Here is a 16554-nt window from a genome sequence, read left to right on the forward strand (position 1 = left end):
CATATTTGATTGACACACACACACACACATTTAGAGGTTTGCGACACAGGTTTCGACTTGTTAAAAAATCCAACAGCAGCAATGCAGGTGGTCACCTGGCACCAACATGAAATGCCACATGAAGAGACAGGAAGTACTGGTGTTCCAGTCAAAACATTTACAATCAGAACAAATGCTGCTGACGTCTTGTGCTGTACTGTCACCTGTTGGAAATGTCTTTCACTGATGTAATCCTGGTACTGAAAGGCAATATCTCAAAAGATTAGAGATAACAAGACAAAACTTGAAACAACAGAGACTCTAACTTGGGAGGTGATGTTGAAACAAAGCACTCAGATTTCACGATAAGCACAGAATACGCACTACCTTAATATTGGATCTATGATAATACCTCTATAGCAGTGGTCACCAACCCTGTTCTTGGAGAGCTACCTTCCTGAAGACCTTAGCTCTAACCATAAAAGTGCCCACCTGACCATCCAATCATTGCCTTAAGAAGTTCTTGATGAAATTTAACAGGTGTGTTAGATTTCGGTTGGAGATGAAACCTGCAGGAAAGTATCTACCTTCCAGGAACAGGGTTACTAACCACTGTTCCATAGAGACATATAACTATGTCTAAAACAATATGTTTGTTGCCGAAGGATTATTATTATTATTATGATTATGATGCACATTATTATTATTATTATTATTATTATTATTATTGATACATATTGTATATTGAAATATTGCATATCATACTAATATTAGTTATTGTTGTTCTCTTCCTTAATACATATTAAGGAATAAATAAAGTTCTAAAGTCAAAACTGGCATTAAGGATGAAAGGATGAAGGATTTTAACATGAAAAGGCCACCATAAAAATACAAATTATTTGTAATCTGTGGCATATTTGTATTTCTAAAACTGTTGCATTGTTACTGATTAAGTTAAATTATTATATTTTCCCTACTATTTTGTCTTAACATTAGTGCATCAATTAAACAAAAGTTACACATAGGTCTACAGAGGACAAAAACGTCCATGCCCAAAAACTGTCATAAAAATATTAGATATTCATATTTTTTTCCACTTTCACTGAATGATTTTTTTACCAGCATCAGTTCTGATCATAATTACCAAACATTCATTCATTTTCAGAACTGTAACCCTTTAAACGTCGGTTTCTTTACATAATGCAAAACTCTTCAAATCTCAGTAACCTTCTCTGACTCATATACATGGGGTGGGATTTGTGATTTCCAGTACAATATCATTTCTTTCTTTCTAACTGTTCACACACATAAAATTTTCAGTACACACATACAAACCACAACTCTGATATCCGTACACACACACACACACACACACACACACACACACAATTATAGCTGCATCATTTATTCAGTTGGTCTGCAGTTCTCTATAATACAGCAGAATCAGAAAAAAAGGAAAAGCATATATTTTCCCCAGAGGCTAAAGCTGAGAAAATAGTACACATTTCATAATTTAAAAATTCAACGTTTTGAAACCTGTCAACTAAATAAAAGGCTGTTAACGCAAAATGCATGATTTTATGCTTAAATGTCACAGGGATTAAGTATTGCAGTTTGAATGGGTTTCAATGGGGACATTTTTGTCCTTAACTTCCTGAGTGTAACTATTGTGTGTGCCTAGTTTAAAATAGATTTATGAAAGCAAATGAGGGCAAAATATTAAAATTCCAATAGAAATACACATTTTGCAAAATTTATGCTGTTTTCTTTAACAGATAAAATAATAATAATAATTTTAAAAAATGTCCATAAGGATGCACAAGGGCCGTATGTTAAAAAAGCCATTAATTAAAGGCTGTAAACATGGGGGTGTTGGCTTTCAAAGAGCATCCCCTAGTGGTGTATAAAATATGATTCAAAGTTATGTCTGTTCTACTGTATGGGAGGTGGACCAGCTGTTAATGAACAGCATTTGAAGGTGTAAAAAAATTTTTTTGTATTCTTTTTGGACAAACAATTTATTTCTTTAAAAATATTTCCTGAGAAGACCAAACTTTCATTACATGATACAGCTCACTGTCTTCAATTTGTCCACGTAGCCAAGGTATCCATAACCCCTAAGCCACTAAGTCTGGCTGATGGAGTGGGAGAGATCATTACTCTTAATCACGCATCTTTCTTTCCATCATTCAGTCCACATGCTTCTGCTTTAAAATGTCCACCAGAAAGATATAAGCAGTCCACAGTGTCTGAGAAGCAGAAAGCTTCAGTCCAGGTGGCCAGTTGCTTTACTGGGATGGACAAGAGGTCTTTGCAGAGCAGCTCTTGCTGTATGAGGGCGTGTGGATGTTGTCCTCTCAGGCATCAATGAGCAAATGATTGGCTTGTGCTCACTGTTGGGTAGACTAGTTCCTGAACTTAATCACAAAGCTTTATGTTAATATTTATTAACAAATAGTATTAATGAATTAAAGCAGAACATACTATATTATACTATACTATGTATAACATAATAGTTAAAGTAATTAAAATATAAATTTATATTGTACTTTATATATTTGTTTTTGCTGTTGTTGAATAAAAAATCCAGCACATACCAGCGTTCCCTTTGTGGCGTGATCCCGGGGCTGGAGCCTTGTCTGTGAGGGTTACAGAGGATCTGAGGTGGGGCAGGTTGCATTTTCAAAGCCCCAGGGCACAGAACATTATGGTTCATATCTCTTGATGCTGTTACATCTGATCTAATAGTTTCCCTGGTAAGCTTTTGCATATCAACCCCCATGTTACTGATTTTAAGTCTGCGGGCTCGAATCTCTGCTATCCTCTTGTCAGTAGAGGGTGCTGCACCTCTGGGTGGTGGAGATGGAGCCATGGTGTGGTCTGATAAAGATAAGAGCCTGGAGGCCTCTGCACCAGACATATCAGAAATATCAGATCAGTATTTATGAGTCATGGAGAGTATGAGAAGAAGCAAAATGAGCTACCTGGTGAAAGAGACTGGAACGAGGAATCAGGAGACTTGTTATCTATGTGGCCAGTCTTTTGTCCTTCCTGGGTTTCGTCTTGGTCTTCTCTGTCACTGATGAGGCTGAGACTATGGGCCCCTTCATCATATTCATTACTGCTGTCTTTATTTTCATCATCATCATCATCATCATCATCATCATCGTCGTTATGCACGATTCTCATCACCTGTGGCTGACGGTCTCTCTCAATGGCCAAAAGACGTCTATCAAGTAATAAATATACATACACAATGAGTAAAGGAAGTAAACAAATCTAACACACAAACTGTGCAGGAAAACCTTCATTACTTGTTATGTTCTTTCCTCCAGGCTCTGAGATCAGCGAACACATCACTGCGGTCCTGACTGCTTGTTTCTTCAACATCATATGTGTGCTCAGGGACATAGCTACTTAGCTGAGTACAGGGTCTGGAGTGAGAGTTGGGGCCTTGAAGCTAAAGTAGAAAACCAACGAAAACAATAAAACAATGTTTTGATCTGTTTTATAAGCCTCTTTTTTAAAATCACATTTTAACTCTCACATGTGTAGGGTTGCAAGATGTATACCTGTACTGTACAGCCCTACCTTTATTTTCTGTCGTCGTGCCCGAATGGCCTGAAGAGGATTCCCACAAAAGAGAACTCTTCCCACCCCTAGAGAGAGAAAAATACAATTAGAAATAGAAATGATAAATGAAAGCATAGAAATTCTGCACTTATAAGTAACATACAGTCGGGTCCATAAGTATTTGGACAGTGGCACACTTTTCGTAATTGTGCCTCTGTACACTACCACAATGGATTTGAAATGAAGCAATCAAGATGTGATTAAATTACAGACTTTCAGCTTTAATTCAAGATTCTTAATAAAAATATAACCATTTAGGAATTACAGCCATTTTTTCATAGAACGTACATTTTCACATTTACACGCAAAAGTAATGGGACAAACTAATATAATCATAAATATCAGCATTATTTTTAATACTTGGATGCAAATTCTTTGCAGTCAATGACTGCCTGGAACCTATGGACATCATCAAATGGGGAGTTTCCTCCCTTGAGATACTTTGCCAGGTCTTTACTGCAGCTACCTTCAGTTGCTGATTGTTTATGAGTCTTTTTGCCTTCAGTTTTCTCTTCACTAAGTGAAAAGCATGCCTGATTGGGTTGTGGTCATCGGACATTTAAGAACATTTAATTACTATATTTAATTAATCTCTTGGGTTGCTTTCCCAATGTTTTGGGTCATTAGCCCTGTCATTGAGGAGTTTGCATGTTCTGTGGGGGTGTCTTCCGTGTACTCCGGTTTTCTCCCCCAGTCTAAAAATGGCACACTTAAATGGTAAATGGCGCACTTATATAGCACTTTTATCCAAAACACTTTACACTGTGTCTCATTCACCCATTCACATACACACTCACACACCAATGGTAGCAGAGCTGCCATGCAAGGCGCTAACTTGTCATCGAGAGCAACTTGGGGTTCAGTGTCTTGCCCAAGGACACTTCGGTATGTGGAGTCATGTGGGCCGGGAATCGAACCGCCAACCCTATTATTAGTGGACAACCCGCTCTACCACCTGAGCCACGGCCTTCCCGTCCAAAGGCATGCATGGTAGCTGATTGGCATATCCAAAATGTGCATAGGATATGAATGGGTGTGGGAATGATTGTGCCCTGCGATGGATTAGAACCCTGTCCATTGTACCCCGCCTTGTGCCCGATGCTCCTTGGGATAGGCTCCAGGTTCCCCGTGACCCTGTAGGATAAGCGGTATATAAAATGGATGGATGGATCCATATGTATTGTGAAGCGCAGTCCTATCAGTTTTGCAGCATTTGACTGAATCTGAGCAGAAAGTATATCTCTATACACTTCAGAATTCATCCTGCTACTTATATCACTTATATCAGCAGACACAGCATCAATAAACACCAATGACCCAGATCCACTGGCAGCCATACATGCCGATGCCATAACACTTCCTCCACATGTTTGACAGATGATGTGGTATGCCTTGGATCATGAGCCCTTCCGTTCCTTCTCCATACTCTTCTCTTCGTATCATTCTGGTACAAGATAATGTTGCATCAGAACTGGTCAGGTGTTGTTTTTTAAGTTTTTTTTTTCCAGCAAAGTCTAATCTGGTCTTTCTGTTCTTGAGTGTTACCAGTGGTTTGCATCTTGAGGTAAACCGTCTGTATTTACATCCATGAAGGAATGGACCTGACTGTATCTCATCTATCTTGTGTCTGTTGGATATATCTATCCAACCAACAAAAGATATATATATTTTAGGCACAGCATCTGTCTCTTGCTTTTTTGATGTGGTGATTCCACGAAAAAGTTCTTAAGACATCAGAAAATCACAGTAGCGTGCCAATGAGAATCCCCCCTGACCATCGACCCGTCCCCCTTCCCAGGTAAAACAGTGGAGTAACACGATTTCATTTATTCCTGTGAATGCAGGCCAATTAGAACACAATCGTCATATTATGAGGCAGCAACACTTCATACGTGTAGTAGGTTTCATTATGCCACAGCGCTGTTGAATTCTCAAATGTGATGAGATGGTGATGAATGATTTTCTATAACAGCAGCTCTGACAACGGTGCTGGACATGAAACTAGGCTAATGGCTTGCCTTTACCTAATGAGGATGATAGTAATATATAAGAACACACTCACCGTGTGTCAAATCACTGGTCTCGTAGTTTGGAGTATCTGCATCCGAATCAGCTGAGCTTGGTCTGGAGCTGACGGAGGATGAAGGAGGCCTGGCAGTGCTGGGGCGACTGAGAGGACTGCTGTATCCCACACTGGTGCCTGGGCGCTGGGCAGACATGGGTCGTGACAAGTCACACACACTTGCGCCTCTTAATTCTATGTAGACAAAACACAATAGCATTGACCTTTAGCACCTTACATTTAGAAGAATATTCGATGCTGAGAGTAAGAATAAAACCAATGAATAACTTGAACTGATTGAACAATGTATTAATTAGCTCATTAAATTACCCATGAGTTCCAGGCAGTCATCGGTAATGTCTGTAATGGAGGTAGTGTCTTTAATGGAGTTTTTCAGCAGAGCCCAGTCCGCCATCATAGAGCTAGAGCAGCGAGGCTCTTCTTCCTCTGCTGGAGCATCATCGAGGACTTGAAGTTGTGGAATTAGCTTCCTCACGGCAGACCTATAGTTGTACTCAGACACCTGTCAATCAAATAAACTCAACTTAATGAGCTATGTTATGCAATGGGGAAAAACCCCACAGGGCTGTAAAACCTAGGCACACACTTAATGACATTATGAAAGGTGATTAGACTGAGGTGCATGTCAGTCTGATGAATGTTTTTGTCATTGCAAAAACATAATTTGTCTTTCCAGGTGACTGTCATAATTACAAGTCCAGGACACTTCATCAGGTGGACTGCTGAGAGATGTTTAAAGATGTAGAATGCAACACACGAGGTACAAATACATTTTCCCTGTGTCTGTGTGTCTGCTCATAACCATCAAAGCAAAATGTTTGACACATTTATATCGCCAATACGACGAGGGGGAGAGAATGATAAACAAGAGCTATAGCTGTGAGAGTCCTTTCAAGCGCACATCTGAGACAGAGAGGGGGAGAGAACAGAAGAAAGACAAATGGATGAGAATATCCCTTATTCATCATGAGAGCTAATGCATATTCAACACACTCTGTCCTGACTATGTGCTTGCCCCAGTTTCATAATGGGGTGTCAAAATAAACTGATTATTGCGAAACCGGAGGAAGACATGACATCAAATAAAATTGGGGTGCTCCTTCTCAAATGTGTATTTCCAAATATTACATAAATTATTTAAATCATTTACTCACACACAAACTCACACTATCAGTTTAAAAAAAAATCAAAAATCTAATTAGCCAACACAGTTCGCAGACAATTTAGTTGAATAAACTGAAATATGTCTGGTCTATGAGATCTTCTCTCATGTCTGTCATAACTTTCTTGAGTTTTCCATTTCCATTCATGATCTTTCTAATGGATATAGCCTGGCACGGCGAGATCAAACATCAGACAGGAGCTTTCATTTCCCAGCGGAGGCTAATTGCATTTCGGTGACCTGCAGAACCATTATGGCAATGGCCCTCAAGGTCAGTGTGCAGAAACATACACTGAGAGGGTGACACTCACACACGGCACATGCATATATTCTTAGGGTTGTAAGAACTGTAGCTGAGCTGTACTGTAGATATGAGTCACACGAGATTTTCACCAACTTTTATTATAAAATTCTATTCGTATTTTAAAATAATAATACTTAAAATGCAAACCTTTCATTAAACTAGCTTATGTATTTAAGTTAGAGCTCAAAATTAGCCCATTTTACATCAGACCACAACACTGCCATGTCCAACACGTGAGTTGGGTTTATTTATTTATTTATTTGTGTATTTGGTGGTGGGGGGGCTTATATTCTACTTCTGGGTGTGTTTTCTAGCTATTTAGCACTGAGCACAAGCTGTATTTCATCCTGTAGACTTATAGTAGCACCACACGCTCTGGCATTAGTTAAAATTCAAACTTTGTAAAATGCTCCACAGATAACAGGAGTAGATCTTTTTTTTTTTTTTTTGATTAACCAACATTGTTATCATATATACATTGACTGTCCACTTTAATGGGAACACCTGTACACCTGCTCATTCATGCAGTTATCCAATCAGCCAATCATGTGGCAGCAGCACAATGCATCAATCATGCAGATAAAGGTCAAGAGAATCAGTTAATGTTCACATCAAACATCAGAATGGGGAAAAAGTGTGATCTCAGTGACTTTAGTCGTGGCATGGTTGTTGGTACCAGATAGGCTGGTTTGAGTATTTCAGAAACTGCTGATCTCCTGGGAATTTCACACACAATAGTCTATAGAGTTTACACAGAATGGTGCAAAAAACAAACAAAAAAACATCCTGTGAGTGGAGAGTCTGCAGGATGAAACACCTTGTAGATGAGAGAGATCAGAGGAAAATGGCCAGCCTGGTTTGAACTGACAGGAAGGATATCACGACTCAAATAATCACTCTTTACACTCGTGGTGAGCAGAAAAGCATCTCAGCATGCTCAAAACATCAAACCTTGAGGTGGATAGGCTACAACAGCAGGAGACTGCACTGGGTTCCACTCCTGTCAGACAAGAACAGGAATCTGAGGCACAGGCTCACCCACATTGATACTGAAGCTCTTGACCTGTATCTGCTTTATTTTATACATGATTGACTGATTGGATAACTGCATACATGAACAGGTGTATAGGTGTTCCTATTAAAGTGGGTGGTAAGTACGTAGTATTTTCTGTTATAAAATTACAATAACCCAAATATAAGATTTTAATAAAAAATGTATTAAACCTATTTCTAGACCTTTTTTTTTTTTTTTTTTTTTTTACTAATTTCAAGCTTGAAATAGCTTTGTTTTTATTGGCAGATAACGTTTTTCATTTTTAAGCATTTATTTCTAGAAATAATCAAAATGATCTGCAAATAAAATAAAATGTAAAGCTCAAAATGAGTAAAAGCATCTAAAAACCATTTGATTTATAGTTTATTCAGAATAATCTCATAAAAAGAAAGATGTTTTCAGTCGCTAAGATATAATTTTTTTTGCAGTGTATAAAAATCAGATGATGAGTAAGAAGTACAGATGTTTGCATGTTGTGAGAAACATGGGCCCTTACACTTGGGTCACTGGCCAAAATTTTTTTGAAAACCCCTGGATTAGTGTGACATACTGTAACGTGCCTGGTTTCACATGTTGTCTTGACATGAGGAACTCCTGATACATCCAAGGGAAGTAGCTGTATAAACATGGATGGAAGGAATTCCACGATAGGATATCCATGATAGTAATATTTACAGGATATCCATGATAGTAATATTTACATAAAAGCACTGACTGAAAGGGCACTTTCAAATAGAGAAACTGAACATTTAGAAAAGTAATTAACATTTTACATGTGATCTGTGGTCTTTGTATTGGGTAAACGTCTAGCTGAGAAACTGGCACTAATATTGAATTTGCTGTTACTGTACCTGTACCTGTGATGCTCCTGGGCGGGGGCAGGTGTATACAGGGTTTCCCTCCAATGTCAGGGTTTTTAGCTTCCCACACAGACCCAGGTACTGCACTTGAACCAGGTCGTCCACATCGTTCCCCTCGAGGTCCACCAGTTCCAGCTGTTCCAGCATGCATACCTGGCTCAGGTCTGACACATTGTTGTAGGCCACATACAGCTCCTGAGAGACAAGAACAAAGCAGTATGGGCAAAGACCACAAGTCAATGTCTAGAAAATGTTGGTACAAATCAGGTCCTTCTCCAGAACTATAAGTTAAAGGTATGTCATGATGTTTTCATTAGAAGACTTTATGTTCTCCTCATGACATATCTGCTCAAAGTATAAAAAAAACATGAGATGTCTCCTCAATGAGATTTCACACTCATAAAAACGGGGTTCTTTTAATGATGAATTGTTTTTTATTGGACCTTTTCTGAAAGAGAACCTCTCTGTTGTATGGGTCCACACAGAAATTTTACAAATTCCCTCAGAGGGACAAAATAAATAAACCTCTGTAAACAAGAGAAAATCAGATAATGTGGGCCACCAATATCCAAGCAATCTTGAAAAAGAGAAGTCTCTACCTGCCTATCAATCATTTTTCCTGTCAGTTCAGGAACTCCTCCTTCTTTGTCAGAGTTTGTCTCTCTGGGGTAATCCTTAAAAGTTCTATGGGGAAGGATTGTACACTCCTGGGCCAAAAGAATAATGGGCCAAGCCCAAAATGGCAAAATATTAAGCTTTTAATGGTCTTAACAACAAATAATTGGTCAGGAAATTAGCAAGAATGAAACAAATAGATAAAGTCATTTCTTTAAATGTTTATTTTTATTTTATTGATTTCAATTATTATTTTATTTTACTTTTACATTATTTCAATTTTGTACACCCAGGCATGTAATAGTTTGAATTTTACATCAAACATTTGAATCACTGTCATCAGTGTATCTTTGTGTACAAGAAGAATATAGAAGTGAATTTCCCTGTTTCTAGCTTTTCCCCCCGAACACTTCACTGCAGCAAAGTAAACGAGCAAATGGTGGCACAGGAGGTCTCAGGAGCACACTTTTTAAATGCTTGCTAATTTTCTGATTAATCATTTGTTGTTAAAACCATTAAAAGCTTAATATTTAGCTATTTTGGGCTTGGCCCATTTATTATTATTTTTGCCCAGGAGTGTATGTAGTACACCAGTATGAAACTACTAATATTTAACTAGCCACACTACTCGAGCCTAGACAGTGCACATGGATGTGTTTTGAGGGTGTGCCTTTGGTGTATGGAAGTATAATAGTGCCATATAAAATGGCATGTTCCATCCATCCATCTTCTACCGCTTATTCCTTTTCAGGGTCACGGGGAACCTGGAGCCTATCCCAGGGAGCATTGGGCACAAGGTAGGGTACACCCTGGACAGGGTGCCAATCCATCGCAGGGCACAATCACATACACACTCACACACCCATTCATACACTACGGACACTTTAGACACGCCAATCAGCCTACCATGCATGTCTCTGGACTGGGGGAGGAAACCGGAGTACCCAGAGGAAACCCCCGCAGCATGGGGAGAACATGCCAACTCCGTACACGCATGGCCCCGGCGGGACTCGAACCTCGGACCCTGTGAGGCGAACATGCTAACCACTAAGCCATTCAAAATGGCATGTTGAATTTCAAAAATTTAATGAAAACATAGCGCAATAACAATACTTGAATTTTTCTGCCCAGCAATTTGACACAAAAAAAACCACAGCAAAAACAGTGTTTGAATTAGTTTCCTCTGCAATTCATTGGATTTGTATGTTTTGATTGAAAACAAAATTCCAGCATTCAAAATTCAATGCACACATATTCACCTTCCTAAAATACAGTTCCAAAATATTCAGTTGTTAAAATACCATCTTCATTATTCGTCAGGTAGTATTTCAACACATTATTTGTCAACCTCACAAATTCAGGCTGCAAAAATTCAGGTCTTAAAATTCGGGTCTTAAAATTCGAGTCTTCACATCCGGGTCTCACAGGAACAGCAATGGATTGCCGATACTATTGTAAGATGTTACTGGCATAAAGTTGGCTTGAAGTTGGACGTTCGATATTCACAGATATGTGCAAATTAAGGGACCGTCTCTAAAGTTACATATTGGTATACATGTTTCTAACTTCAGTAGCATTTGAACAGAATGACTTGGTCATAAAACCAACTGGAAAGTGTTCCTGTAGGTGTCAGCTATAACGCACACCTTTTTTTTTATGAAAAAAAAAAAGGTGTGCATCATACCTGACACTTACAGGAACACTTTCGAGTTGGTTTTATGCCCAAGTCATGTTATTGTGACATGTTTTTATTCAATTTAAGTAATTCAACATGCCATTTTGCCTTGAGGACATTTGGCACTATTATACTTCCATACTTTGGAGGGACTTAAGGTGGGACTGTATGTGTTCTGATTTTGAGTTTCCCCTAATGTCCACCTAACTAACTCACTATATCTTTAAACAACTATAAACAGCACATACTGTATGAATGTAGTGATTACCTTAAGCGAGGACAGTGAGAGGAGCCCTTCCAAGTCGACTAGGCCGCATCGAACCAGGGAGAGCACTTGGAGGTGGGACAGACTGATTCCAAGATCCCTGAGGAAACACTGGGAACAATGAGCAACCACTTCCCTCTGCTCTCCCTGCAATCTGCTCTCATCCTCTCCCCTCAGTCATACTCTGAACATCTCTACTCCCCCCTTCACCCCAGAATCCCAGTGCAGGAAATGCTATTGGATCTTTCAGGTCCCCTCTGATCTGAGCTGTCTAGTGCTCCCGACCATTGTTGCGACCCTTCTCCTCTCTTCTGTGACTCAGTCCTCACATCTGGCTTTGTCAGAAATAACATACAGTGGAGTAAATCACCTTTAACATCAGGGGTGTCAGCATTTTTAGAGGCACACATTTTTATTTTTAGAGTCAAAATTTATTTAGACCAAATGATGCAGCAACTTTAACATTAATCATTTATGATGAAATAATCTGCTAACTATATTAATGGATCAGAATTAGAAAGACAAGGTTTACTGCCAGCCCTGACTCCACCTGTCTCTATTTCTCTCTCAAACACATAAATACTATATACACATTACACATGTCCAAGCTCACACATGCTTTCTCCATTTGTTCAAGTGTCAATTGAACCTGTTCTCCAGATGGGTTGAATCTACAAAACCGTCCATTGAGACACAGGGTCAATCTCTAACTATGCAACAACACCACTTTCAGGAAATGAGGATTTACTGTCCTCTAAAACAGAGGGCCACAACCCATCATGAGCATGTCTTTATGGGAAAGTGGGGGCTTTGCACCTGTGTCAGATCACAGGCATCATTCTTCAATGATTGATTCATAGAAAACAGTTCCTGGAGCACAGTGAGATCCTCCCCACTCACACAACCCATGAGAGGAACAGCATGAACTTCCAGATATACGTCATTTCTGTGTCAGATTAGTAAATTACCAGTTTTTTTCCCAGAAATATTGTTGAACTAATGTTCTACAAGTTTGGCCTACTTTGTAAGGAGAACTCTAGTGCAAAAGTGAAAGGAGAAAACCTTACCGCACAGATAAGATCAAACTGTTGTTCATTTTCAGCTGCACAAGATTGGGCAAGTGAACACCTGCAGTATGACGACAGAATAAAGTGGTGATGCAACTACACCCAACTATCTTTAAAACTTGGTCATTAGCACAAAACATCTCCATAGAGAAAGCTGATTCATATTTTTTGACCTTACACTGTGAAGCTTTTTTGAGTTTACTCAACTCAAGGTTAAAAATTAAATTAAGTGAACTACTTTGGTTAAAAGTTGAGTAAACTCACAAAAAAAAGCTATGCAGCAAGTTGCCTTGAAATTTTAAGTTAAGTCAACTTTTCCTTTTTCTACTTCTTCTTCTTCTTTTTTATTTTTTACAGTGTATTCACTTCTTCCTTGTCTTGCTTGAGTGCATTGAGCAATCATAGCTTTCCGGAATCAAGGGAATCCTTCAAGAACAAGTGAGTAAAAATAGAAAAGTAAGAAGTTACATAGAGCAACTGTTGCTACTACTGAACCATAACTATGATCAGAGCAGAGATACAGAAATTTCATTTGGCTGAAAATTTGCTGGTGCAGCACCCAGTGTTGCTGCCTCACAGCTCCAAGGTTCCTGGGTCAATCCTGACCTCAGGTTTCTGTCGACGTAAATTTTTGCCTGTTCTCTCTGTGTCTCTGGGTTCTCTAGTTTTCTCTCATCTCCCAAAAACATGTCACATGCTGGATGCGCTAACTTGCCCTTAATTGCGATTGGGTGTGTATGGTACTCTGCACAGGACTGGTATCCTAACCCAAAGTGTGTTCCTGTCTTTTGCCCAGTGTTCCTGGGAAAGGCTCTGGATCCACTGTGACCTTGATCAGGATAATGTGGTTACTGAAGATGAATGAATGAATGAATTAATAAATGAATGAAAAATTGCCTGCTGATAGCAATGAATTCAAGCAAAACTTAGGTGTGGACAATAATGTTTATATGCATGCCAGTTTCTTTATCCATCACATCAGCCTATAAATATATCTGCAGAGGACTGTACTGTACATTAATCTCACCAAAATTGCCCAAGATAGTTTCCCGGGTGTCAACACGCATCTCCAAGCTTGTGACCTGCTGTAGATCATCAGACCCAGACAGGTTTCTCTGTAGCACCAATAACAAACACATCTTGGTATTCAGTCTTCACAAATTTGATTAATTGTAACTTGTTGCATTCCCAGAATTCTGCGTTTTGGGACTTACCAGCTTTGCAGGAGAGAGGTAAATATCAAATAGCAGATCTGAGTCCTTAGCAGTCACAGGATTCGGGTTTATTTTCCCAGAACCCTCAAACTCTGTCACAAAAGAATAAGCAGTGCCTGGATGCCTAACTGGATTCATCTTCACTTACCAGCCTGAAAAAAGTACCATGATATTACACGTAGGTGTGTGTGACACATTTATTTCTTGCAGTAGAAGCATAACACAAGATTTAATAAGAACCAAAACATTATCATAATCTCAACAATGATATGAATGCAGTACACTAAGTAAAAATGTCTACATACACAGTAGTAGGCCTAAGTCCTGTTCTGTATCGCTCAGTCTAGTTTTCCCTTGCTTATCAAGATTTTTAATGAAAACACAATTTAATGCCCATAAAATACATCATTTCACCATAGTTGTGGGGTGTGTCTTGCATCCAACTAAGTATATTTTATAATGTCCCAATTAACATGAACCATAAAAAATAAACTAACTTTATTCTTATTTTGTTTGAGTAATGTGTATTATACATACAGACATCATGAATATGTGGAATTATTCATGACAGTGTTATAACCGTATGTGTAAATAGCTTCATATTCATAGTAGCCACCTCACTTACCTTAAGTTAACTCTCCACCTATTTAAAAAATATATATAACGTTTCTGTTTACACGTCACGTGTTCAAACAAAACAAAAAATGACCTTACAAAGCATCAATAAATAATAATTCTATGTTCGTCCAACATTTTTATTCTTTTCCCCTGTTTTTCAAGCTATCTACTTGGGTAATGCTGCTGTATCCTGCGGGGGAAGTTTGCTTGACAACGTGCACATTACTTCCTGGATACGGTGGGACGGAGAGCTGGGGCTGATGGGAAACGTAGGCAATTGTATTAGATATGGAGCAGTGTTAAAACGTTCAATTTTTTTTTAAACGTAAATTTTTTTATTGTGATAAATTGCGTCTCAAAACTCTTCAGAGAGTAGCATGTAATAAATATTGTCAGTAGTTTTGTAACACTGAACAGACATCAATACTTACAGTGCCAGGTATTTAACTGTATGTTATATTATATTTGATGTAAACATGCAATATAAATAATTATTTTTTTAATTCATAGTTTTTTTTACGTTTTACATTCTTTTTCTCTTTTTTCTTTACATGTTTCACATTAATCTAAATATCATAATATATATTGTGTAACATGAAAGTGCTTTCACATATCATGCTAATGCTATCATAATAATTTTTTCATATTAACCAATGCTATAAAGATTATTGTTGATACTGCTGCTAATTATTATTATTATTATTATTATTATTATTATTATTATTATTATTATTATTATTATTTACCATGCAGTGGTAGTAGTAGCAGTAGTTGTAATACAGTACCACATACCACAAGATGCAAACCATACATCACCAGTGAGAATTGTAATTTGCAAAGAAATACAGAGATGAGTCACAAAAGTTCTGGAACCAAGATTAACCTCTACCCAAGTGATGGAAAGGCCAAAGTGTAGAAAATGAAAGGATCTCCTCATGATCCAAAACATAAAAGCTCATCTGTGAAACATGGTGGAGGAAGTGTCATAGCTTGGGCTTGCATGGCTGCTTCTGGAACAGGCTCACTAATCGTTATTGACGATGTAGCTCATGATGATAGCAGCCGAATGAATTCAGAAATTTACAGGAACGTTTTTTCTGCCAATTTACTGAGAAATGCATCCAAATTACTAGGGAGAAACTTCATCATGCAGCAGGATAATGAGCAGCATTTCGCCTCCTGAAGAGGACACTCAAGATAGAAACTATTTGAATCAAATAATATCAGAAAGAGGCTGCGGTAAAAGCCTGGAAAAGCAACACGACAGAAGAAACAATTTGGTGATGTCAATGAATCACAGACCTGTTGCAGTTATTGCAAGCAAAGGATATGCAACTAGATATTAAGTGTTATTTACTTTAATTTACTTCAAGACTTATCTGTTCCTATACTTTTGCTCACCTAAAAATAGTGTAGTCTGATACAAACGGTTCTGTGTTTTAAGGGTTTTTTTTTTTTTTTTTTTTTTTTTTAACACATCAGGATGTCAATACCAGGATATAAAGGCTTAAATCCTAAACTCTCGTCTCATATCCATCTTTCGATCTACAACCCAAATGTCTTTGGTGTACAGCACAAACAAATGAACTGGTCTTGCGGTTCCAATAGTTTCGGAGTGGACTGTACCACTTAAAAAAAATGGCTTTCAATCAGTGCTGACTTAAGGGTAAGCCCTCATTCTTCAGAATGTGATGTAAACATTTTCCCTTCAATATGTAAATAGTCACCTTGAGTAGCTCAGAAATGTGTCACGTGCTGGCATGTTACATTTACATTTACACTGATGGCATTATCCAGAGCGACTCACATTTATTCCATTTATACATCTGAGCAGCTGAGGGTTAAGCGCCTTGCTCAAGGGCCCAACAGTGGCAGTGCTGGGGTTTGAACTCACGACCTTCCAATCAGTAGTTCAAGGGTTAACCACTGAGCTTCACCGCCCTGTGTTAGTTTTATTATTGGCAAGAAAGCTGAGACAGTGTGGAAATGTAAAAAAAAAAAAAAAAAAAAAAAAAGAGTCCCAGG

The 16554-nt window shown here is 38.4% G+C and overlaps 1 protein-coding gene across 2 annotated transcripts; it reads right to left on the bottom strand.

Annotated features, from left to right (window-relative positions):
* Positions 1-1374: 1374 nt before the first annotated feature.
* lrrc56 (leucine rich repeat containing 56) lies at positions 1375-15197 on the bottom strand. Of its 2 annotated transcripts, none has more exons than XM_017485857.3 (13): positions 14537-15197; positions 13912-14063; positions 13725-13812; positions 12698-12758; positions 11634-11730; positions 9073-9270; positions 6005-6197; positions 5675-5869; positions 3571-3638; positions 3294-3439; positions 2964-3208; positions 2577-2886; positions 1375-2396 (listed from the first exon to the last, which is right to left on the bottom strand). In XM_017485857.3, exons 2-13 carry the CDS (start codon positions 14047-14049, stop codon positions 2246-2248), a joined length of 1890 nt encoding a protein of 629 aa, XP_017341346.1. In that variant the 5' UTR covers positions 14050-14063; positions 14537-15197; the 3' UTR covers positions 1375-2245. The 2 variants fall into 2 exon arrangements, with proteins under 2 accessions (XP_017341346.1, XP_017341345.1); XM_017485856.3 differs by having other exon boundaries at positions 9067-9270.
* Between the last annotated feature and the right edge of the window lie 1357 nt (positions 15198-16554).

Source organism: Ictalurus punctatus, chromosome 14, assembly GCF_001660625.3.
Source record: "Ictalurus punctatus breed USDA103 chromosome 14, Coco_2.0, whole genome shotgun sequence".
Lineage (NCBI taxonomy): Eukaryota > Metazoa > Chordata > Actinopteri > Siluriformes > Ictaluridae > Ictalurus > Ictalurus punctatus.